Here is a 26,692-nt window from a genome sequence, read left to right as displayed (position 1 = left end):
GAACAAAACAAGCAATGGGAAAATGCTTTAGGAAATTTTGAACGAGAATTTTTGCATTCAGTGGCCGTACCTGCGCCGGAGGCATTATGTTTTTGTGCTGTCCGTCTGTCCTGTTCTCTTGAATGTGATATTTCAGGAAAACCTAGAGGTTATTTTTTGAATTTGGCACAAACATCCACTTAGACTTAATGATGAACTCATTAGAATTTGGTGGTCAGAGGTTGAAAGATCAAGGTCACTGGGACCTCACAAAACATGTTCATACACTAATTATGATAAATTTCACACTTATGTCTCATTGGATCAAATGATGAAGTGATGACATTTTATATACAAAAGGTCAAAGGTCAACTTCACTGACGTCGTAATGTTCTGCATTATGTTATGCCCTAACTCAGGAACAGAAGGAGAGATTGTGACCATTTCACATTTGGTCGGATACTGAATTGGTGACACTAATCTTGGTTGCCCACTTTGAAACTGTGTTGATCAGGGTTCCAGTTGTAACCTGAGCTCTGTGTGGTTTTCTTAAGTAACTAATGTTAGTGGTGGAGATAAAGAAAGAAATAACAGCCAAATGGATGCGCTCTCCATGAGAGAGAAAGAGAGATACTTCATGATGTAGCTTCCCCTGCCACATCCTGCTGCTCTGCTTAACTGTCCAAGTGTGTGACGGTCAAACAGTCAGTAGGTCTGGTAGCAAAGTTCTTTGGAAAACATGCTTCTTTTAGCTTATTTGTGTCATTCATGTACATGGACTCATTACAGTGAAGTATTCATTATTTGTGACTAAAATAGTGGTTGTTTGTTTAAGTGACCCCCACAGATGTTTGAGTTTACTGCCTTCAAGGGAGCTCAGCTCCCACTGGCCCCCGCAAAAATGTAACCCTCGTCGTGATCGTATACATCGTCTGTGCTGCCTGGTTGAAGATGTGTGTGAAGCATCGACGTTTGAAAATGTTAGGCTTCTCTGCAGCAACATGCTAACATGATTTCTAATATGAATGTTGCAAATTAGAAGCATTGTGTCCAACACATGCTCATTAGTTTTGCTGATAATGGGCTTCAGGTGGTTGTTGTTGCACCATGTGATGAAGCTCTCTTATCAGTCCTCTGTGCTACTCTGTAAAAATAGTCTCTAAATGAAGACGGCATGTTTCTCTCCTGGGAATTATTCATTGGAATCAGACTACTATGTCAATATAGTGATGACTTCCATTTCACCAAGAGCGACACTTAATACCTTTTGGTAAATTCCTTTTAATAAAGTCTTCACTACATGGTGTCATGTGAGAGTTTATACTGTCAGACTTATGTTGGTCGAAGCGTTGTGTTTCAGTCTTAAGCTATCGACTGAACAGTCATCAGATTTTGAGGACTCCTCTTGTATATTTTATCTCGGATGGACTTAAAATCTTTTTTTATATCAAAATCCGATTTGAAAGAGTCCTCTCTCCATAAACAGTCTAGATTATTGTCTCACATCACTTTTCGACAGCCAGCTAGCAAATAGTACTGTCGTTTTTCTACATTAGTGCCAATACTTAAGTCTCAGTCGCTAATACCAAAACAATACTTTGCTTGATACATTGTATAGAAAATTGGAGAATATAAATGTTTTCTTTACCAGACAAATGTCAGTCTGTTGGTCAAGACTGAAAATTCTCAACAACTCTTGAATTAATTGTCATTAAGATTGGTACACATAAAAGGATAAATTCTGAAGACACCTTTAGAGCCGCCATCAGGTCAAAGTTTCCACTTATGTAGTGAAATATCTCAACATCCACGTAATGGATTGGCACAGCATTCGGTCCACATACTCATGTTTCCATCAGGATGAATTGTAATCTGTTTGGTGATCCCTTGACTTTTCCAAGCATTGCTATGCCTACGTACAGCCTCATAGAGCTGCTCGCGTGGCTGTAGGCTCCAGTCTTGTTTCTATTTGTTTAAAGCAATGCAAACTTTTCAGTGTCGGCGTTTAACAAGGTCTCAACACAAAAGTCTTAAAGGAAGAGTCAGAGATGATCAAAATTGTCATTAAAATTATGAGATATTTGTTCAAAAAGGAAAGTAGGCTAAACAAAAAGTTAGGAATCTGACCAGACATTGGTCACCGACTCTTAGTACTTGACAGTTCAATACTCGGTGCCACACACACATTTCTGTCAGGAACAAAAAAAACATTAAGTTTCAAAGCTAAACCCTTCTTGACAAGTTTTCTAGGGTTTTCCTCTACTGAGAAAACTTGTCACCATTGAATCCTTTATTAACTGTCAGAATCCAAACTAAACACGGCTGCTGTTTGACACTTGAAGACAAAAAGATAAAATCGGTGGTGAAGCATGAATTAAGAGGGCAGTTGTGCTGATGCTGTGGAGGATGCTCTCTGCACACTCTGACTGTGTTGTTGTTTTCTGACATTCCAATTTGTTTTGCATTTACATGAGAAATCTAAAAATAAACCGATCCCTCCCTCATCCCCATCTCCCTCTCTCTGTCGTGGACAGGAAGTTGTTCTGTTATTTATTACAAAACACTTGTTTCCTGTTTCACACGTTCCCATTTAGATTAGCTGCACGCTACTCTATTTTTTCCTCATTCTCCTCTCCAGTCAGTGATAATGCTCCTCTCATCACCTCAGTTTCCCTTCATGCTTTGTTGATCTCATTATGTTATTGTAAACTTGAGTTTTATTTCCGTTAATGACAACGACCTATTGTTAGCAACCATGTTACCAAGTTACCTACCATTCCGTTTCTGTGTGTAAATAGTGTTCAGTTAAAGACAGACTTCCTCATTAGTAAACTGTGACTCTGACTGCAGGGGCCAAGTCACCTCTAAGACAGAACTGAAGGAGGATGTCAAAAGGAAATAAACAGCTGCTACCATCATTTATTTTGCAATTGAACAATTTCGTCATTAAAAATGTAAGAGTATTGTCAATCACAGCTTCTCATAGTCCAAGGAGATGTCTTAAGATGCCTTGTTTTGTACAAGAAATTGTCTAAAACCCAAAGATTTTCATAAAAGGCTTCAGCATAAAATCATGTTATTGCAGAAACCACAAACAGGATGTTTTGACAATTTTTCCTGACCCTGGCAGATGGATATTGGTCACTTGGATATTGGGTGGGTGCTTGTAGCAGTCGCTGTCTGTGCATGCAAATACTAAAGCTGCGGGATTATCTCAGATCTAAACATAAACCGTGATGCATATCTCTTACATCTCTGAAAGTCATTTCTAAGAATTTAGCGAGCCTGTCTTGGCACATTTGTTGAACACAGTGTCCTTTAAAACTTCAGACACAGCAGCAGTGTCTGGGCAGTGACTGTTCTGAGAGATGAATTCTGTTGAGAACATTAAATGAGCACACATTTGTTTACTGCTTATCATTTTCAAGTCCCCCATCAGTTTTTTAGATTGACTTCCTTCTTTTTAACCAGCCACTGGTTTCAAAGTCTTGCAGAGACTTGAATCTTGTTTCAGAGGTATCCATCAAAGTCAACATTTACTCAACTTTGTTATTTTTAGGCCAAGTGCAGACACACAAACACAACACTAGCGAAGCTGCGTTTTTCTTACCAAGTAATTCACAGAATCATTGTAACAGCTGATTTTTACCCTGTCCATGTTACCTTACTGTTTGTCTTCCGGGTTTGATTTTTTATTTTTTTTTATTTTTTATTTTTGATACAGAGCTTGACACTTTTGCTGCCGCTGTGTGTGTGTGTGTGTGTGTGTGTGTGTGTGTGTGTGTGTGTGTGTGTTACCTATTGGGTAACTTTTTCAGTATACACTGAACTTGTCAGCTAGTAGTCCTCATGGAGACCAACGACTGGTCCTAATGCTGCAAAACCACTTTCTGAGGTCCAGCTTGCCAGACCTGCCTGCGTGTGTGTACGTGCGTAAATGTGTGTGTGTGTAATCTCCGCTGGTCTCAGTGTGGGTAACTTGGTCATGAATAATAAAAGCCACTTCTCAATTCTCATCTCCCTACAAAACAACTTTACTGTGTATCATCTCTCCCTTTTGTGTATCATACGCTTAAACTGGATGATGATTTAATGCTTTAATTACGGCCTAATACGGCAGCACAAAGCCTTATGTGGTGACATCCACATTTATTGCTTTGTATGTCATGATATTATGTCCTTCTGTGTCACATGTTTTCATGAATAACTTTACTCTTTTATCCTTTTATAGTGTTTTGTGTGCCTGTATGATATATTTTCAGGGACTCTGCCACATTTACAGCAATGCTTGAAAATGTGCACTTAAGGCGCCTGTTAGAAATAACAGTCTCTCTCTCTCTTTGTCTCCACCTCCCCCCAGGTGTGTTACCTGTTGCTGATGTTGTTGTAGAGTTGTCAGTCTTCTCTGACTGACTGACCCCAACAGGCACACAGACAGGCAGATATGGAGAGTGGAGTTCTCGGGATGGACACTGGCACTGCTCCAGGTGAGCTGTCTCACTTTGATAGTTAACATATTCAGCTAAAAGTAACAGATAAACAGTTGAAATAATTAACTGAAAGTAATGGATAAACAGTTGAGGTGATGGATAAATAGTTGAAGTACAATGCATTCAGAAAGTGTTCAAACTCCTTCACTTTTTTCACCATTATTTTTTTTCCTCATCAATCTACACTCAGTACACCATAATGACAAAGTGGAAACAGACTTTTAGAAATGATTGCAAATTTATTTAAAAAGCTAAAACTGAAATATCACATTGACAATTATTCAGACCCTTTACTCAGTACTTAGTTGAAGCACCTTTGGCAGCGGTTACAGCATCAAGTCTTCTTGGGTATGATGCGACAAGCTTTGCACACCTGGATTTGGGATTTTCTGCCATTCTCCTCTGCAGATCCTCTCAAGCTCTGTCAGGTTGGTGGACAGCCATTTTAAGGTCTCTCCAGAGATGTTTGATTGGGTTCAAGTCAGGGCTCTGGCTTGGCAACTCAAGGACATCCACAGAGTTGTCCCTAAGCCACTCCTGCATTGTCTTGGCTATGTGCTTAGGGTAATTGTCCTGTTGGAAGGCGAACCTTCGGCCCAGTCTGAGGTCCTGAGCGCTCTTCATTAAGGATATCTCTGTACTTTGCTCCGTTCAGCTGTCCCTCAACCCTGACCAGTGGCCCAGTCCCTGCTGCTGAAAAACACCCCCAAAGCTTGATGCTGCCACCATAATGCTTCTCTGATGGGATGGTATTGGGCAGGTGATGAGCGGTGCCTGGTTTCCTCCAGACATGATGCTTGGAATTGAGGCCAAACAGTTCAATCTTGGTTTCATCAGAACAGATTATCTTGTTTCTCACAGTCTGAATGTCCTTTTGGTGCTTTTTTGCCATCTCCAAGCAGGCTTTCATGAGTCTTTCACTGAGGAGAGGCTTCTGTCTGACCACTCTGTCATAAAGCCCAGATCAGTGATGTGTTGCAGTGATGGTTGTCCTTCTGGAAGTTTCTCTTATCTCCACACAGGATCTCTGGAGCTCAGCCAGAGTGACCATCGGGTTCTTGGTCACCTCTCTTACCAAGGCCCTTCTCCCATAAATGATCAGTTTGGCCAAGCAGCCAGCTCTAGGAAGAGTCCTGGTAGTTCCAAACTTCTTCCATTTAAGAATTATGGAGGCCACTGTCCTCTTGGGGACCTTTCGATGCAGCAGACATTTTTTTGTAGCCTTTCCCAGATCTGTGCCTCAACACAATCCTGTCTCTGAGCTCTGCAGGCAGTTCCTTCTACCTCATGGCTTAGTTTTTGCTCTGATATGCTTTGTCAGCTGAGACCTTATAAAGACAGGTGTGTGCTTTTCCAGATTATGTCCAATCAATTGAATTTACCACAGGTGGACTCCGGTCAAGCTGGAGAAACATCTCAAAGATGATCAAGAAAACTGGACACCTGAGCTAAATTTCAAGTGTCTGAATACATGTCAGTGTGATATTTCAGTTTTTCCTTTTTGAATAAACTGTAAAAACAAACTCATTATGGTCATTCTGGTGTATTGAGTGTAGATTGATGAGGGGAAAATATACATTTAAAAGATCTTAGCATAAAGCTGCAACATAACAAAATGTGAAAAAATTGAAGGGGTCGGAATACTTTCTGAATGCACTATAGTTAGCTTAAAGTAATTGTTAAAATCATTATCTAAAACTAATTGATTAACATTTGAAATATTAAGCTTAGCTAAAAGTAATGGATAAAGAGTTTAAATGTCACTCTAAGTAGTAGTACTAATACAAATGCAAACTTGACCAAACTGACTCAGTTGTATGAAAAAGTTCTGTGTATGTTTGTATTAATACTTGAAAACTGGTGGAAATGACCACATGTGGAACTTGACAGTGGTCTAGATGAAGGGGGTCTGTTGCTCATCTGATCAAGGCTTGCTAGTGTTTGTTGGCTTAAGTTCATATGTCAAAGTACATCAAAGTAGATGGTCAGGTGATTGATGTCACCTGAAGTTTAAATTCACCTTACCACTGTGAGTCTTCAAATTCATTGGAATTCAATGTGATATTACATTGTCTTTAATGTCTTTAATGTCTTTATTGTCCCTTATCAAACTGTCTGTCAAAAAGAACAGTTAGGTGGCCTAGATATTCAGGGTGGGAGGACTGTGATGCATGTGATCGCTCAGCTCGACTCATCTGATGTGTGTGTTGGTATTCAATCAGTTGTAGTTTCTGTTTGTCTTGCTGAATACTTGCCAAACCTGACTGATGACTTCATAGCTGTCAGTCTGTCAGACTAACTGTTTGCCAAATTGATCCTCAGATCCCTTAGTGCAGCCAGACTGCAACGTAGCCTGTCTGCGGCGTCGGGCCTGGGCCCAAAGCAGAGACTCTATCTGGCAAGAACAAGAACCAGAGTGCTGTGGCTCCAAGGGGCCCCAACAGAACCAGAGGGATGGGGAAGAAAAGAGACCCTCAGAAGAACCAGGTTAGACTGAGCTCAACTCTCACCAAAGCAGCATTGTAACTGAGGATATTTCAACAACCTTAAATGTTATCTGTATTTCCCATTAACCCTATATTTGCTGGCAAAATTCAATTTTCTGCTAAATTTGCCAACTTAGCATTCACACTGGGTGAAAAAGCCAGACAGAATATCAGTATTCTGGGATACGGTGGCAGATAAGTAATAAGAAATAAGAGAACATAAAGGGCAATGGTGTAGTGTACTGTATATATTTGAGGTAAGTTAGAGACTATGTGTCCTTTACATACCAGAGAGCTGTTTATTTTTCACAGTTTAAAACAAATATTGGCAGACATTATATACGTCTCAAATATTGATATTGGTATGACCTCAAAAACCCAGCTCTACTGCTTACCTGTGTGAAGCTGCAGTTCCTTTAATGCCCACTAGATGAAAGAAATGCTCACTGTATTGAAGTTAATGGCGTGATCAATGGCAAGCTCCTGATCCACTGTGCTGCCTGCTATAACTTATGTTACATTGTTTACAATACGTCACCCAAGGAAGAGCCACTTGAAGTAACATGTACAATCAGCATAGCCATCTAGTTGGCAAGATCACTGTATTGGTTCGTTCAAGCAGTGCAGATCTTCCAGTCAATGAGGTTATGCCTAGTTGAACACCACAGTCTCTATGATGAAAAGTAAATTGTGGATGCTTTCAAGTTCGATCACGATCTAAAATCATCAGATCCCCCACCACTAGCCTAAAGTGCAGCTGTGCCCAATGACATCCTCTCATACCCCTTTTCGACCAAGGCGGTTCTGGTGGTGGTTCAGAGCCAGTGCCTACTCTAGGACCAGTTCTTTGCGTTTCGACAGCCAAAGAACTGGCTTCCAGCCAGGAAAACTGATCCTGAGTGGCACCAACACTTTGCTGGTTTAGAACAAAGGACCACTTACATCAGGGGCTGGGGGCAGGGCTATCGTAACAAAGGACCAGAGCTAGTGTAGCGTGTTCTGACTTATCCATGGAGAATAAACAAAAGATTTTAATTATTTTCACTAATGGAAGCAGCAGTGGTCTGAGCATCAGTCATGTTTGGATGCCAGTGTAGGCATGCAAAGCCAGGAGCAACACTTGAAAAGACTTCCACAGCTCCATAGTTGTTCCTAACAATGCTGGGAAACTGGAGACGTATACAGTAACCAAATGATGTGACTCAACAGTGGCTCTCATATCCATGGAAAAGCAAACTGGTTCTTAAAGGTTTGCAGGTTGAGCCAACTTTGAACCAGCACCTATTGAGTTACTACTTAATCCTCTCAAATCATATTGGCTTTCTTTAATTCGAAACAACTTTTGGATAGAAAAATGTGATGATTTGCTGCCTTCCTGTTTTTCAGACAAAATAAAACATTTGCAGAGATCACAGTGGGCTCTGGGAAACTTTGATTGGCATTTTTCACGAAACAGCTTAATGGAAGAATAATCAACAGATGGAATGATAAGGGAAATAATCATTAGCTGCAGCCACAGTGGTGTGAACAGGAACTGGACTGAATGTGGCTCATGTAGGTGTAAACTGTAGTGGAATTGCTGAAATGTTGAGAGTTGTATCCGGAAGTTCAGCACCACTGTAATTGCTTTTACAGCGTGTTGTTATCACTGTTGCACCAACATCTGCTGGCTTATTGCTTTAACATGCTCACCTGTCTCTCTGTCAGGGCAAGTCCCAAACAAGATAACCAGCTGGCTGATTGAATGCAGGTACAGTATCCATTCACCACCTGATTGAAAGACGTTATCAGTTTGTTTTTTTGTCCTGTATTAGCCCTGTTTCTGCATATATGCACTGCACACTTTTCAGATCAATCAATCAACGGCTGTGATGGATTATTTTTCAGCTGCCAGGTTCCTGTTGCTGAAAATTGATTTTCCTGGCAATTAACTGAAACCAGCGACAGCCTAGAAGCAGTAAATCAATCAAACAGTTGATGGATGATTAGCAGAAAAGTACAGTAAACAGACTTTAGTCGTGTTTTACATCCTGACTAACTGGTGTAACAACATAATAAGTTTTATTGCTAAGTATGTTTTAAATACGTTTTGCTGGTGTCTGGAGGTGTATGTGTGTGTATTTAGCTGCAGTGTTATCAGCTGCTGACGTAGAACTGACACACAGCCGACGCCTAAACATAAAACACACAGAACACACACATACGCAAAGGTAGCAGACCAACGCCCAGAGATAGGGAACATAGAGCTGTTCAGGCAAAGAAAAATGGAAAAGAATGAAGCAGGAAGAAGCTGACAGAAGACGGAAAGAAAGGCAGAAAAAAGAGAGTAAACAGAGGAGGGGTTCTCCCTGCTGAGTCAGCACTGTTATCACACACACACACACACACACACACACACACACACACACACACACACACACACACACACACACACACACACACACACACACACACACACACACACACACAGAAACAAACAAACAAACACACACAGAAACATACAAACAAACACGTCATTAGCTGCATTCACTTACAACCGTCTGACTCTACAACGCTCTGACGTGTCCTCTGTGATGTGACATCACTGTGGCAACATGACCAGCAGACTCAGAATTGCATGTTACTATAGCAACAGCCGCAGGACAAGAGCCTGAGGCCGACATCATGGCCGCCAGTGGAAAGTGGGAGGAATAGCAAACACTGCGACTGCGAATTGTTACACAATAATCTGTGTGTGTGTGTGTGTGTGTGTGTGTGTGTGTGTGTGTGTGTGTGTGTGTGTGTGTGTGTGTGTGTGTGTGTGTGTGTGTGTGTGTGTGTGTGTGTTAAATGGTGGCTTGAAGTTTGTCCCATTGATAAGAGCTGCAGGTTGTGTAACAGCTCAGTGTTTTCAGTGTTCGGCTGCAAACAGCAGCTCAGACCCACTAGCTTACTGCTGCTGTCAACTAGCCTGATCTGTCAGCTAGTTAGCCTGGGACAACTAGTCTGGTCAGTAGAATACCTGGGATAGATAGAAGCAGGATTTAGCCTGGGATTTTTAATCTAGCCTGGGCAGTAGTTGACTACAATAAGTAGCTTGGATTTACCAGGAGTTAGTTTGGAGTAGTTAGCCAGGATAGCTACTCTTCACCTGACAGGCATCTGGCATTGGGATAGTTTGCCTTAGCCTGGCATGCAGTTAGACTGAGACTGTTATCTTTAGTCTGAATGGCAGTTAGCCTAGGATGGTTATCTTAAACCAGATTAGGAGGTATCCTGTGATCCTTAGCTGTATCCTGTTCAGTAGATAACCTGAGATACTTTGCCTTAGCCTGACAGGCAGTTAGCCTGGGATAGTTTAGGAAAGATTTAGCATGACAGGTTGTGATAGTAAGTGTAGCCTGGTCAGTACTTAGCGTGGACTAATGATCAAGGCACAACCAGGATTTAGCCTGGCTAGTTGTTGATTTAGGATAGTTATTTTCTTATGGGTACGTTTGCAGGTATAGCTTGCTTTATATCAGCCAGGAGCTTGCAAGGGAGTATTACTCTCTGCTTGAGCAGGAGTTAGCCTGGGATAGGATGTGTAGCCTGGTTTGTTGTTAGCAAACCTAGCCTGGTTAGGACTGTGCCTTATCTGTCAGGCTAAATGTATTTTAAGCTAGCCCGATGCAGCAGTAGATGTGCATCAAGGGAGAACACACCAGCGTTAAGTATTTTTATGCAAGATCACACATGGCTACAAGAAGACGCACATCTTCGCGAGCTGACACTTCACGTTCAAATTCAAGTTCTTGTGTGTGGTGCATCTGCTGAGTGCGATGGGCATTATAGATGCTAAGTGATGCCGCTGGTGTGTTTTGCCCGGTATAATGTGGGCTAATAGGAGCTGACCTGATGTCACTGATAGAGTAGTCTGTTGAATTTTGAAATTTTTGATGGTGAGTTTATTGTTTGCGTTGATATATATATAACTCTCTCTCTATCTGTCTCTGCCTATGTTGTCTAGGACTCCCCTCGGAGCCTCTCTAGATGAGCAGAGTGCTTCTCCCATTAGAGGTAATTAACGTTTTCTTTGTGTGTTGTTTAAATATTACATTGTGAAGATGCCAGCCTGTTTAAACACTGAAACAGCCTCCATTCTGGGGACTAAATACTTCAAAGTAGTCATCACAACTTGTTTTAAAGTTAGTATTTGGCTTGGTTTAATGGCAGTGGTTGGGTTTCATAATTGCTTGTGAAATGTCTCTTACCTTGTGTAACTATGAATATGTTACTGGAGGGATTTCATAACTTTATTACTTTGTGTATACTCTGTGTACTGTATGTGTGAGAACAGGAGCACCAAGGAACGGCTGCAGCTTTGAAGATGACCTTTCACTTGGAGCAGAAGGTCAGTACAGAGAAAACTAACAATACCAGTAAGATTGCAGGTTTCTGCTCATTGTTAACGGTTTCCCCTCGTGTATTTTAAGTGACGCCACTAACTAAAGGAACACTTTGACATTTCATTAGATCCTCTTGTTCTACATCTTACCCAGAATCAGATTATAAGAAAGATGTTGGTAAGGCTTTCTGAGAGATATTCAAATTGTTAGCCAAGAAACAGCTGATTCAGTCCATATGCTTTGTGAGTTAACGCATTAATTGCTAAACTAACTGAAAAGTGCAACTGAAACAGCGGGCAGACTGGCACAATTCCTGCTCTGTGCCTGCAGCCTGATGTCTGCCTGCCCCCTCAATGCGTGTTAGTGAAGTCGACTACAGTCCCTCTGCTGTATTCAATTCAATTCAATTCAAAAAACTTTATTTGTCCCCGGGGGCAATTAAAGACATGTGGAGTAGTTGCACACAGACACAATAAGTCAGCACGTTCAGTACACAGTCAGCACATTTGTTACACAGACAACAAGTCAGATAGAATAAAATAGACTAAATAAACTAAAAATATATTCACAGTATTTACATGAGGTGAAAAGTAGCATTGAGGCAGGTTGGGTTGTGCATTAAGAGGCAGCAGGAAGTTAGTGCGAATGTGCAAATGTGAAAAATGCAACAGTGAGGGAGGGGAAGTGGTAAATGCAGTGACCATCAACAGAATGTATGGTATGGTATAATGGTATGCCAGCGTGATTGTCACTAGCACTGTCAGCAGTCAGTCAGAAGAGGAGCTCTACAATGCATCACTATCTACAACGTAATCCAGCTATGTTTTCACTATTTCGTCTATTTTATCTGACTGTCACCTTTGTGTGTATCTGTCTGAATTGTATCACAATGCTTAATGCAAAACAAGAATCTGATTGGCTGAGTGATTTACAACGCATGCTATTGGTCTGTGAGTTTCCTGGGCTGCTAGTGCTATAGAGGCTAGAATAGCTGTGAATAGCCAATTTAACAAACACATACTTTTGCCCCATTTCCACTGCAGAGTACGGCTCGACTCGTTCAGCCTGGAGCCGTTCTTTTTTTAATTTCCACTGGCAAAAGTTGAGGATGGTACCTGTTGGCTGGTACTTTCTTTGGTATCACCTCAGTCAAGGCTCCAAGCGTTGTAATCCATTGATTGGTCAGAGAGAATCGTCACTTGTGCAACACAGAGCAGCCAGAGTTTTCCTGTTGTCTGCGAGTGATGTGGGATTTTCCAAAATCTCCTGCTTTTTTCAGCAGTCTTTTGTTTTGCTGCCTTCAGCCTTTTCTTGAAACAAAGTTTGTTTTCTTGCTGTGATAAACGACCACATGCAGAGAGTCTACACCATCCCTCCAGTATCCTCTACTGTCCCTGTTTGTGTGTTTGTGTTGCGCTGATGATGAATGATGAAGATGATTTCATGGCAGTTTCACTTGGCGTTGCCATGATGATCAGCAAAGAATTCCATCGAGTGGGAGCTATCTGCAGTGGTAAACGACTCGACTCGACAAAAGTGGAGTGGACTGCAGAGTAAAACGTGTTCATCAGACAGCCACATGGTTTTCACAGGGCACACGGTTTACAAAGTTCAATAAGTGAGATCTTCAGCCACTTTAGACTTACTTGTCACTGTCACTTGGTCCAATGCTTGATACAGCAAGATCTTCCACTTCTGCAGGCCCTGGTCGTTTCTTCATGGGAGTAGAAGCCAGAGCTGCTCCTTGTTCTTTTCTGTTGCAAGAAGTTCATTATTTATTAACTGTGCACAATATCTAACAGTGCCATTGCTACAGTTAGACACACATTATAAACCTTGTAATGTCCTGAAAAATGTATAGCAAAGTTACATAACAGTCTCATAATGTCAAGTGGTTACAATATAATGAATTGAATGACAATATTTGGTCTACAACTGGGTCCATACAGTCACAATTTACAGTCCTGGTACAGATAAAGGCAACTAATAACTGACAGCAGAGCATGAATACAGCCGGTCAAAATAAGACTGCTTGTTGTTAAGGACACATGTGAGCTCTGAGTTTCAGAGTCGTTAGGGCCACTTGTGGGTCGTTGACCCAACCAGCCTTCATGTGGGTTGCTGGGGCTAGGTGAGCCCAGGTGTGAATGCTTGTTAAGCTGTCTGGGGAGGGAACTCAGTACAGCATTGTAGGTGGGTGATAAGAAATGTCGTAGGCCACCTCCTCTGTTCAAAGACGGTCGTTCCAGTTTGACATAGATAGATTCTTTTACTCCTCTTTCAAACCATCTGTCTTCTCTGGACAAGATGTTTACATTGTTGTCCTCAAAGGAATGATTTTTCTTTTTTCAGATGTAAGTGGACAGCAGAGTCTTGACCTGAGGAGATGGCCCTCCTGTGTTGTGCCATTCAGTTTTGTCTCCCAGGCTTTCTCCAGTGTTAGAAAGCCTCGACATAATGTTCTTAGTTCGTAGTTTCTTTTTACGACGCTTCTTTTCTCTGCTGTGGAGGTGGTTTCTTTTCAGTAGCTGTTGTTTGAGATGATGATGAAAGTCGTTTTCTGAAGCTTCTGCTTCTTTGTGTTTACTGATTAACTTACTGAGGCTGTTCACTTCTCTGCGTAAGTTCCTCTGGCTGGCTCGACTTCTTCATCCTCTCCTGTGGCACACTAGACGCTATAGTGACGCACTATTGCCCCCCAGGCCAGACAAACTTATTACAAAAGAGACGGCCCATCCTTGGCTGCTTATCTCTGCAATACAGTACATATGTATCTTTCACATAACGCCAGATCTGTTACTTCTTCACACTCTGTTGATATGGTAAGTTCATTTTTTTTTATGTTTTAAACTAAAATGATGTCCAGATCTTCCAAAATGCACCTTTTTAAAATAGGTCAGTCTTTTATGGAACTGTCTCAGTAGCATCAGAACAATCTAAGACCGGCCTTACATACCAGAGCAGCCTGAAATATCTTTATGAAACTGGCCCCAGGTCGTGGCGTCCTGAGACTCTAAGCACAAGTTGTTCATAACTTGGTATGTTGGACAATCCGGTGCTCAAATGATGAAGGTCAGACTTTTAATTGTGTTGCAGTAATTCTGCACTGTCAGCATGGCCAGTCAGCTCTGCAGTTTGTTCACAGCACCGTACCCATCAGACAGACAGACAGTACAACAGACAGTAAGCATACAACAGCACACTGTTTTTAATCTCGCCACAGTCATTTAGCACGTGTTGTGCCGACCACCAACCTCCTTATGACAGCTCTTGTCAGGATTTTATTACTGAACTGGGACCAGGAGTGCTCCCTGGTCGTTTACTTTCTGACTTACTTATATACTCATTCATTCATTCATTCATTCATTCATTCATTCATTCATTCATTTTGTAGCCAGGAAGGTCCCACTGAGATGCAAGATGTCTTCTTCCAGGGAGTCCTAGTGAAGACGAAGCAGTCTCACATAAATCTATTTTTACATGTTATACACACATATAATACATAAAAGTCAACACAAAGGAAATAATCTAAGACGAGAGGCATACAGGTGATACCAGCCATAATCATAACACATTCCACCTCAAGTCAAGGATTATGTAAAACAACAACACGTTTTCTTCAGAGTCCTTTGTAAAAGAGCTTTAAAGGTATTTTAAGAAGTAATGGGACTTTGCAGCTCATTCCATGTCCAGGGTGCATAAAAGGAGAAGCGGCTGTACCAGGCTCTGAGCTCAGCTCACCCTGGGGACATTTAAAAGAGTCCTATTTGTAGATCTAATACTCAGAGGTGGGCAGGAACAAGTTATATTTACTCTGTTACATCTACTTGAGTAACTATTTGGGGTAAATTGGAGTAGTTTTAATGCAGCATACTTTACTCTTACTTGAGTAGATTTCTTGTCACCTGGTCCCACGTCTGCTAACGCAAAAACGACTAATATTGTCGGGTGAATTACATCACAGCGCATGCAGTTTTATGCACACACCTGATTGTGATGGGAACTGAGACGTCTGTACTGGAGTGATTGATCTTTAAGGACACTGTAACATGTGGAAACTCTTTATATATACTCAAGATCTGCTGATTTATTTGCCAAATCATAATAAAAAATAGGAGACAACAACCAAAAAACATAATAGAAACTATATATATATATTTTTATTTATAATGATAATATAATAATATTTTGGCATATTATCTAATCAGGAGATGATGATTTTTTATGGTCTTATAATTAAGACCAAAATGGGTGCCTGTTCACTTCTTTACCTGAGGAACACCATCTGTGGTTAAAATAATTCCTGTCAGATCCACTTGTGGAAAAGACAGATGCATTTTTTTTACTCTTGCTCAAGTAGTTATTTTGATGACTACTTTTACTTTTACTCGAGTAACTGCTTATGAAAAGTAACAGCACTTTTACTTGAGTACAGTTTTTGGCTACTCTCCCCACCTCTGCTAATAGCATAGTGACTTGTATGTCAGATGTAAGACTGGAGATATAATTAGGTAGTTTGCTTAACAATATCTTCTTAACAGTATCTACTTAACAATGACATTTTTTACCTCCGGTCTAGAGAAGACCATCCTAAAGATTCCTATAAAATAAAATTTTTTAGTATGTGAGCCTGCACTTGTTACAAAAGTTTTTAAGTGGGAATAACGTTGCATGCATTTAAATTGCATCACCATAGTCTCATTCAGATAGTCAGGAGCATTTCATCATTTTCTTTCTCGTATATAAAAGGGAATACATTTTTAAATGGAAGAAAAAGCCCAGATTTGGCCTAAGCCTTTTAAAAAACAAAAACAAACAAACAAACAAACAAACAATCAATATGCATATTAAAAGCCACTTTCTCACTGAGTCATTTTTCTAGGTATTTGTAAAAAGTGTGTCTTTCTATACATGTACCCTCTGATATAAAGATAGTGTGATCAGTTGGCATAGAGTGATAACAAGTGAACATCATATATTTGGATTTTTCAATTTAGGACCAGTCTTAGTTTTAACAGTGAAAGCTGCAGAGATTGAAAAGCATCCTGCAAGAAAAAAATAGAAAAAAGATAATGGCTAAAATAGATCCTTGCTGAACATGTAAATGAGACTGATGTATAGTTTTCTAAGGAGATACAGTCAGTTTTTTTTCTTATAGATAATTCTTAACCCAATTCAGAGACATTTCACTGAGGCCTGTACAGCGAAGTCTCTATATTAGCAGTTTGTGAGCTACAGAGTTGAACATCTTAGACAAACCATCGACTAGAGCTGCATAGTGCTGTTTACTGTCTAAAAATTTGATATCATTAGTTACTATCTTAGCCGCTGTTATAGTATTATGGCACTAATCTGTTTTAATTGGTCATTTACAAAAGATTCAAATACTTTGACTAGGTAGTCCTGAAAAGGGAAGATTATTAGGGTCCCCACCCTTTAATACAGGTGGAACCAAAGCTAATTTCCAGGTACAGGGCTTGAAGTTGGAGCATGCTCAGATCAAAAACAGAGCAATATGCCTTGTGATAATATGAGCAGTAGTTTGTAGAAAGTAACGCTCTACCTTATCTGGGCCAGTAGGTTTTTACAATCAAGGTTCAATAGAGATTTGTGAATTTGTGCGGCTGGGATTGGATTAAGATTAAACGGCTGGCTCAAAACAACGTGCACAAAGTTTCCCTTTTTCTGTTTTTCATTCCTTGGACTGAGTTTTCTCACATCAAAGAAGATCATAAAAGACTTAAATATTACAGGTGAAACATGAAACTTCACATGCCGGCTGTCAAAGAACTTAAGTCTGGGACGGCTGCTCTGCATGTGAGCTGGACTGTAGTGTGAATGGGCAATGAATAGTTTAGTATTTCCCTTAATTCCAGATAAGATGTATAGATGATTTATTTTTAAATGAAAAACATTTTTAGGATAAATATGTCTGGCAGAGTTTGCCATGTGAGTGTGGTGGCAGACTTGAGTTGCCACAACAAACACTTATCCAGCCTTGTGATTTGCACAAAAATGACTTTAATATATAATGCCAATGCAGCTTGATCATGTGCACGTGTACATGTGAATGAAGGTGAGACATCTGACAACCTGTCAGTAGAATCAACAGAACATTGGTAGAAACTCCGCTCCATCCTCATTCCTCAGTCCTGTTTCTTCATGACAGAAAAGAAAACAGTCACAGAGGTGTGGAAACACGCTGCACGCATGGTTGACTGTCCTGTGTGTGTGTGTGTGTGTGTGTGGTGTGTGTGGTGTGTGTGTGTGTGTGTGTGTGTGTGTGTGTGTGTGTGTGTGTGTGTGTGTGTGTGTCTGTGTGTGTGTCTGTGTGTGTGTCTGTGTGTCTGTGTGTGTGTCTGTGTGTGTGTGTGTGTGTGTGTGTGTGTGTGTGTGGTTGTTTTCATCATACCACTGATCTGCTGTGAATACATCAGTAATGGCTTTGAGAGCGAGATGGTGTGTCATTGAGCGAACAATAGACTGTAATGACTTTATGTCAAAGCACTGGACACTGACATGTGGGAATGCTGTGTGTGTGTGTGTGTGTGTGTGTGTGTGTGTGTGTGTGTGTGTGTGTGTGTGTGTGTGTGTGTGTGTGTGTGTGTGTGTGTGTGTGTGTGTGTGTGTGTGTGTGTGTGTGTGCGTGCGTGGGCTGAGGATCGGTTGGTGGAATCTGGGACTGAATAGATGCTAATGAGTTGATGTTAGGGGTCACAGAGGTTGTGTGGATTTGTTCAGAGAGTTCAAGGACAGCAGTCTCTGATACAGTTTAGTTACACCTCACTTCATTCATGTAATTTCACAGCAGCTGCTCTTTTGGCATCACTCAAAGCTAGTGCTAAAATTACGAATTTATAATGATTTCAGTGTGATTAATTCCGAAATTGATAATTAATCAACAATCAACAGTGTCCTTCAACTTGGTTTCCCCAACCTGGTTGAATTTTTTAGTTTGTCAGTTTCTTGTATGTGCTGGCAAGTGCAATCACTGTTACAAAGGTCAGCCACAACATTTAAACTACTGTCAGGTGATGTGAATAATATTGATCATCTCCTTACAATGCAATGTTCTGCTGGGAAACCTTGTGTCCTGGCATTCATGTGGATGCCACTTGACACACGCCAGCCATCCAAATACATTTGTGGACCAAGTACAAGCCCCCCCCAGCAGCACAGTGCGGCCTGACACACCACAGAAACTGCTCAGGACCGGGTTGATGAACACAGTAAATAGCCGACCGAACCTCCAAATTCCCCATATCCCAATCTAATCGAGCATCTGTGGGATGAAGTGGAACAAGTCTGATCCCTGGATCCAATGCCAAATTAAGAGTTTTCTTCAAGTCTTTTTGCAAGAGATTCCATGAGACTACTGCACAAATACTAAAAGCAGTCCTTCTGAGATCAGTCCTGGCACAAGGCACCTGAAGAACTAGCCAGTCTAGCGAGTTAAAAGTTAACCAGGGTTCCAATGCAGCATTGATGCGATGTATGACGGTAGTTTTCCTATTAGGGCTTTAATCTAGTGAGGTACTGGTTTGCAGGCAGACATCTAAGAAAACTCTACTACAATTATTCAGTTCAATGAGTTTATTGACTGACATACACAGTTTCTACTTATTCCAAATACTGACAGTCTTAATCTTATTAGCAACCAGTTGCCTATTTACACATCGATCTAATATGCAGCAACGTGAGCACTCATTTGGAGTCATGTTTGTGTCCATCTGATGAATGTCGGTCCAGTATTCACTCTCTTTTTAGTTCTGTTTTTGTTCTCCACCAACTCCTTAGGGAAACATCTGACTCTTTAGCTGCTAAATGCTTTGCTATGTTCACCAGCTACTTCCTAACTGTGTCTGTCTGCTGTTTTGTGCTGAACAGGTAGAGCATAGTGGATTTATCTGGGCTTAGTTGCTAAAAACAGCTGTTCCCTGTGGCTGAAAACGACACTATGAGAGCTCAAAAGTCCAACGTCGCGGGCTATAAAACTGAAACGATGTTATGAAGCTCTGTTGAGCTAAGAATAATTGTGTTGGTTCAGCTCTATGACCGGGTACAACAAATTGTATTAATTCATCAAATCTTTCATTTAATTTTAAATGAAAGAGTAATGTCAGGTGATTTAAAGTGCGTCGGCTCTTAAAACTGTACAACTTGTCCTCTGTTGGTGCCACCAGGACTGAATCTCTATCCTGTTGCCTGTATTTGGGTTTCCACACTTCCCTGCTTCCTCTTAATGATGTTTCATGTTTTATCTTCTCACACCACCACCTTTGAATACTTACGACCTTTCTCCATTTGAATTGGATGAGGTTTTTGTTGAAGACTCAAACACCCTCTTTAGCTAAGTGGCTCTGTCTACTTCTTGTCATCAGCCTAAATCTCAGCTTGTGTTGTTATATCATGTAATGACAGTAAGTGCCTTAATCGTGTTGAGAGTGACATTTGTTAGAAGTTGCTTAAGGCCTTTGTTGTCCAGCTGACTCACAAATGTCATGTATGAACACATCCTAAAGGGCTTTAATGATCTCAAATGTTATCAAGACAGGATGGCAGGGGATTAAATTGTTAATGCATGAATTGGATGGAAGTGAATTAGTCGACCAAAGGATTCAGGGTGAATAGGATGGAAGTGAGTTAGTGAATTAGTCTCGAGGCGATTTGCTGCCATGTAGGGCTCCTTAAATCCAGTTTTCCATCAGAGAAGAAAACACTGGGTTCAAAGAAAGAAAAGGAAATTCAGTCGAAATGACGTGGAAAAGAGAGAGAGACACTCGCACTGACAGTGGCAGGGGGACAGGTCCCGACAGGTTCCTTCAAACTGAAAAACAGTCACACCTCCAGCTTGCGATGACTTTCAGTTCTCTGACAGACTGAAAGTCAACTTTCTCAGGCATTATTTATAAAGTCAGATGACTTACCTGGCAGCAGATATAACTCTCAAAATAGTCATTTTTGTAACCAGGGGCCCTCGATTTCAGACGTAGATAGACAAAACATTTTTAACAGATGACTTGATTATACTCACTCACTATACTGAACTGAAGCTGGCACAAAGTGTTTACCTGCTAAGGCTAGCTAGCTAGTGAAGCTAATGTTAACCCAATGAGCTGGTTAAAAAACAAGTCTCTGGCTGACTTTTTGATGTCTCCAGATGACTCATTTTAAAATGAGAATCTTGTTAAAGTGTAAACTTTGTTGCATATCAGAGTCAAACCTGTTGATGATGTATCTGGAAGACATGTTAATGAAGATTTTTGTACTGCAGTGTAGAGATAGTTTGTTCTAGTTATATGAGTATGATGAAGAAAAAATGTAAGATCAGACTTTTGTGTTTAACTGTTTGACTGCTTAGCTCACATACATTTTCGTTTTCATTTTTAACGTTACAAGAGAGAAAACTTCCCAAGTCCTACAAAGAGCACGAAAGAGCCACTTACATTAGCCTAAACTTAGATGGCATCCAGACTGACTTCCACACAGTAAGAAAACACTACACAGTGGATGTGCTAGTTATGAGTTTTTGTCAAAATGAGACTGTAACCCCACAAAATGATGTAGTTGGCTAATGACGTGCTCAGCCACTACAGTTGGGATGCTAGTAAGATAGTTAGCCAGACATAGTGACTGCAGCTCATGTTAGAGTCGATAATCAGAGATTGAACGATTCCTTACACTTTTGCTCGTGTTTTTTGGTTTTGGTTTTTTGTGTCAGAGTGCTGCTTTCTGACTTGTACTGACTAAATGATTCATCAATTAATGCAAGAACATACTGACAGATTAATAAAAATAACTACTAGTCACACACTAATATGCTACATTATTTTTTTGATTCATATGTGAGTAATAATAATGTCCTTGTTTCTCTCTGCAGCCAACCATCTTCAGTCCAGTAACAATAAAACTGAACCCCGGTGAGTACACTTTGATTTTATTCTTTGCATTCAATAAATAGTTTCAGCTGGTTGATAACTTAGTGTCTCCTCTGTCTCTCCCCTGTCTCCTCTCTCCTCTTTCTACTGTTCCCTTGTGTTTGTGTGTGTTATGTATGCATGTAGCTTTGGTCTTGCGGCTGATCAGAAGAGGAGTCGGTATAAAGAAGGAGGAAGAAGTATGAACTCCACAGGATCAGGGAAGAGCAGCACTGTGTCTAGGTCAGTTCACCTCGTCAGTGCAGGACTTAACGTAGTGGTCTAAGGTAGAGAGTGGTGGAGACACAGAGGGCTGTTGTTAAACTTCACTTCAAACCAATTCAATGACACTACAGAGAACTCATCTGTACCCAATCAAAAACTTTTAAGTTACAGGCATTTTAAGCAGAGTAACAATAATAATTCAGTTACATGAAATTATGATCTTTTATGATTTGTTTTCCCCCCTTGTGTAATATTTCAGATACTTTTCACCTCTTCAGGTCTCTAAAAGTCCTTTAAAGCAAAGAATCTTAGCAGAAAAAAACATTGTAAACAGTGTATTTGCATTATTTATATAGCAGTTTAGAGTCCACTTTTCCTGCACTGGTTTTAAATCACATTAAAGGCATTCAAGTGGCAAAACATGGGGTGGCTTTTATTGTAAAGCAGTCAAAGTTAACATTAGACAGACATAAATATAATGTGCTTCTCTCTTACGTTACCTACAACAGTAAAGACGTGAACCAGGTTGTTTCTCAGAGCTCGCCCCAGTCAAACTTGATTGGTTTTAATAATGAAAACAGCTCACAGTGTCAGTATCAGGAAATCTGGGTTTAAACTTTTACAGATCTCCATCTTTAAAGCAGCTGTGGTCAATAAACTAATGACATTTTAATGTCTAAGGTGCATGAGTAGGTTTGTGTTTGGAGGATTTACTGTTCAACTGATTGTCTGTGGTGGATGTTAGTCTTGGAAGGCTGATTGATTGGTGGTGGTGGTGGAGGGTGAGCGGGGCAAGGTTATGAGGTCAGAGCAGGAGGCGTGGCTAATGGGGCCAGGCTTTGGGTAGTACTCCAGCAGATGGAAGGGAATGGTGTATTGTGTTTAATAGTTCACACTGGCCTATGGGTTTCTGGGAGTGTCGGGAAGAAAGCTAATTAATTCAAGGTGGCAAGCCAACAAAGCAGTGATATATAGACACTAAGGACGGGAATGTCAAAGCATGTCACGATTCATTCCTTTTCGATTTCATTTCAAGTCAGATGGCCACAATGCGATTATGGATGAATCTTTAGGTTTCTTGATGCATCAAAATGTTTAAAAAGAGGTAGCCTAGCTTAGAACAGAAACAAGATGCACATGTCTGTTTGACCATCAAATTGCTTGAATCACTAGAAACATAAACCTGACGCAGTGACACACATGCTTTACTTCCTTTACATTACACTGTGCAGTCGGTTCAGCTGTAAGGAATGTAAACACGACGCAGTGACACATGAATGTTCTTTATGTTTCAGCCAAAAGCAACAATCAGCCCAGTATTGCAAAAATATTACAGAACTTCATGGAGCCACTTTAAGCAACATGAAAGGAAGGGTTCGTGATTTTCTACTTAAAAACAACACTCAAGTGCTCATATTAACATTGAAATAGTTATTGCTTACTTTAATCATTCTTCCTGATCATACAAAAGATCCTTCATGCCTCACACACTGTGTGTGTCAGAACATTTAAATAGATATTTTTGCATGGAAGGAGGGCTGTGGATTACTTACATTGAAAGTCCATTAGAAAGGTATTTAGAAAAGGTAGGTAGGTTTTAATGGCCATGTAGTAAGACAGAATGACTAAAAGGCTGCTGCAAAATGAGCTCCAGTTTTGGTCTTTCTGGGCCACTGTAGTCACAAAAACAACATTGGTGGATTCTAGAGGGGCTGATCCTCTGCTGCTGGTCAGGTGTCTGGTTTCTTCCTCTTCTCTTCTAGGTGGGTGTGTTGAGGAGCTGGGAAGGGGCAGAGCTATCACACTTAACTAACTACATCACTAACTAAATAATTAACCAACTGCCTCACTAACAGACTAACCCACTAAAAGCAAGCTGTGTGTGAGAAGTACTAACTGGCTGTCTGTGTTTTCGTAGTGTTTCAGAGGTGCTGGAGCAGTCAGAGAAGCATCCAGAGGAGATCCTCCTTAACCTGCGGTTAGACTGACTAAACTAACCAGCAGCCTAACTCACCAGCTAACTGACTGACGGGCTGACTAATTTACTGACTAAGTGGCTGACTGCCTCTGTGTGTGTTTACAGTGTGTCAGAGTTGCTGGACCTGTACGAGGAGGACCCTGAGGAAATCCTTTTAAATCTTGGTTTTGGTCGAGAAGAACCCGACCTTGCCTCGAGGGTTCCGTCTAGGTTCATCAACAACACATCCTCTGCCCGAGGCATCGACATCAAGGTACTGATGACAGTGTTATAACACTGGAAAGAAACTCTCAGTGAAAACAAATTTGATACAATGTCAATGAACTCTTGGTTAGGGCAGCACAAATGCTGATATACGCCCTGATACTCCAGGCCTCTTCATTGTCCGTGCACTCCATGGTGGAGCGGGCCGACAGTCAGAATGTCCTAACCCTAATCACCCAGAACACAGAAGTCTTATACACAAACAAACTATTACACAACTGTACCGACCTGTTTAATTTCGTTATCGAAACAAATTGAGTCTAAGAAAAATAAGATGAGCAACATGCTCCCAATTACAATGTTAAGATGCTGACGCTCAGCAGTTGTTTACCATCATAATTTAGCATGTTGTCATGCCAACAGTGCGAGAATGTTAATTTTGTTTGTATTTGTTTATAAACAAGAATAGTAAAGACATAATAGCACTTTGATCTGATGATGGTGCTTTATTAAAGTCACTGGATTTATTACAATTCGTCCTGAGGAGGACGTCAGTGTCTGAGCCAGATTTCATGGCAGTCCATTCACACACATTTCATCTCCTCAAAACCACAAATGTGGACCTCGTGGTGGTGGTTGAGGAAAACTCAGGGGATCTCCGAATTCATTAGGATTCAACCATACAAGATTTTGTGCCAGTCCATCTAGAAGATGCCAACATATTATGAGGGATAAGGGAACATTTTGACCTGCGGTTGGCACTTGAGGGAAAGTCAGGGGATCATGAAAGCCATTAGGATTCATCCTCTCAGGACCATAAATGTCTCTACAGAATTTCACGGCATTTCATTTAGTAGCTCTTTAGTCTGGAAGTGGTGAACAACATTTACTCACCAGAACACACCAGATTAACTTATTTATCTGTCTTGCATCATCAATCACAGATTCTTGTTTTATAATGTTTTATCATGACATCACTTCCTGTGGTTCACCTTTAGGTCTACCTGGGAGCTCAGCTGCAGCGCATGGAACTGGAGAACCCAAACTACGCCCTGACTAGTATGTACCTCCATCTTATCTACAGTGCTTTTTCATCCTTTCTAGTTATCTTTACGACTGTACTCCCTACATCAACAACAGTGTGTTAAATAGTCAGCCTAAGAAGGGCAACACCACCCAAATATGTCAGCACTGCAGATGAAGGGTTACCCCTGCTTAGTGATGATGAGCTCAGAGGTTCATGTCCTGAAACTGTAGACAGAGGAAGTGAAGCTCAAAGACTGTGTGTGTCCTGTTCCCAGTATTATTTTGGTATTTTGTAAGGTCCTTTAGCTCTTTTAGCTGCTCTGCCAACTGCCTGGACAACACCGCCAGCAGGGACAAAGATCTGTTTGTCCCAGACACAGACACACATGCGCGCATTCACACACACACACGCGCACATGCACACACACACACACACGCATGCACACAGACACGCATTCACTCACACATGCACAGACCTGCTCCGCTAACATCCTGGCCTCTTTTTGTTTCAAACTTGTGTTTGCATGAAGTTACTGGCTCCCTAATTAAACACAAGCACACAGCTGATTTTCTTCTTCTTGACAGTTTAATTGTCTTGGTGCTGTAAAAAAGTCTTAGCCAAAGATCCTCTGTGTGTGTGAAGATGAATCACTCAATAGTATAAAGTACTTCAGGTCTGCAAAGTTTGAACTCATCACTGGCCCCAGTTTGTTTTGAGGTGACTAAGACAGTTAATCATTTTGTTTAGCCAAGTGCTCTGAGCATTTGCACTTCCACATGGGTCAAATAGGTATTGACTAGAATTTGTAATTATATTTCTGCTATTTTGGTCAGTTTTTTATGTTGTTCAGTGCAGCAGATTTATATTTTTGCCACTAGGCTCCAGTTTTTCAACTCTTATTGACCTTAAACGGCCTGGCCAATTGTTTTGTTTGTTCAATTTCCAGTTTGGCTCTTCACTTGTGGTTGCTGTAGCTTGCTGTAGTAAAAGACACGCACAATGAAGTGCAGGTTATTGAGTTAACAAAACTGTTTGCATTCTTCAGAAGGACCTGCTGTAACGCTGCTACTGCCAGCCCTATCTTTCTACATGGAGTTTGCCTTTGATAATTATCAATAAACTTGATGAGGTGATTTCCCTCTACCCTCATTAAGAGAGAGAATGTATATTCATTTCATGTGTGTTACATATTCTACAGATATAGACGGTGGTTTAATGTCGATAAGACTGTCCAAAGGTCTGTTTATGCTGAAAACTCTGCGCATGACGCAGGAAAAATAGGAGAGACTCCGAATGTCTAGATGGTGCACCGCCGCAGCCTAGTATGAGAAGCGCTTGAGCCGTGCTGCTCACGCAGGCTGTGTGGCTGCTTTTACCTGTTGGGCACCGACATAAAAAGGAAGGCGTTTCGTCACTCACCACTCACCTAGGGTATGTGGCCCTGTTGTCACTAAAGGTGTCAGTATGCTCAAAAAAGAATTAGTTTGTACAGCATGGCACCTGACCACACCTGAGGGGAGAATAGTTAATAGGTGTTCCAAATGACCACACTTGAAGGCAGGGTCAGTTATAGAGAGAGAGGAGAGGCGAGAAGCATTCAAGTGAGGAAAGCGTTGTATACCTTTGTCTCTTCTAGAGAACATTCACAGTGCTGCACTCAGTTGTACACATGAAAAGAGATCAAATTGTGTGAGGAATGAAAAAAGAGGGTTTTAGAAAGAAGTTCAACCCTTGGTTCCGTTCTCCCCGCCCCACAACAGGCCAATCGTTGCGTAAAATGGGTGTGAATGTTAGACTGTCTGTTTCGGAAAGTAACAGAAATTGTCAGACGCAGGTCACCCACATTTCCGACATTGAAAAGGTGTGGAGGGGGAGGGGGTTTGAGATGCTGTTCGTAAATGTTTGGTTTAAAACTAACTGTTGACTAACTTTGCGTGAAGCTTCAGTGAGTTTTGTGAGTACTTGAGCTGGATCTGTTCTTTTAAATGAACTGCTCCTTTAACAGCCTCTCGTTTGTCT

General features: G+C 41.0%; 1 protein-coding gene across 1 annotated transcript in view; it reads left to right on the top strand.

Moving 5' to 3' along the window:
- itprid2 (ITPR interacting domain containing 2) overlaps nt 1–26,692 on the top strand; it is a 49,744-nt gene that overhangs the window by 5,580 nt on the left and 17,472 nt on the right. The window contains exons 2-10 of the mRNA XM_073473370.1: nt 4,340–4,466; nt 6,792–6,956; nt 8,663–8,705; nt 10,944–10,993; nt 11,274–11,327; nt 21,203–21,242; nt 21,387–21,482; nt 23,548–23,695; nt 24,645–24,705. Coding sequence (XP_073329471.1) covers nt 4,424–4,466; nt 6,792–6,956; nt 8,663–8,705; nt 10,944–10,993; nt 11,274–11,327; nt 21,203–21,242; nt 21,387–21,482; nt 23,548–23,695; nt 24,645–24,705 — 700 coding nt within the window. The 5' untranslated portion in view covers nt 4,340–4,423. The remainder of the gene's footprint in view (nt 1–4,339; nt 4,467–6,791; nt 6,957–8,662; nt 8,706–10,943; nt 10,994–11,273; nt 11,328–21,202; nt 21,243–21,386; nt 21,483–23,547; nt 23,696–24,644; nt 24,706–26,692) is intronic.

This window comes from Pagrus major, chromosome 9 (genome assembly GCF_040436345.1).
Source record: "Pagrus major chromosome 9, Pma_NU_1.0".
Taxonomy (NCBI): Eukaryota; Metazoa; Chordata; class Actinopteri; order Spariformes; family Sparidae; genus Pagrus; species Pagrus major.
The sequence above is the reverse complement of the archived record's forward strand: the minus strand, read 5'-3'. Positions and strand labels throughout refer to the sequence as shown.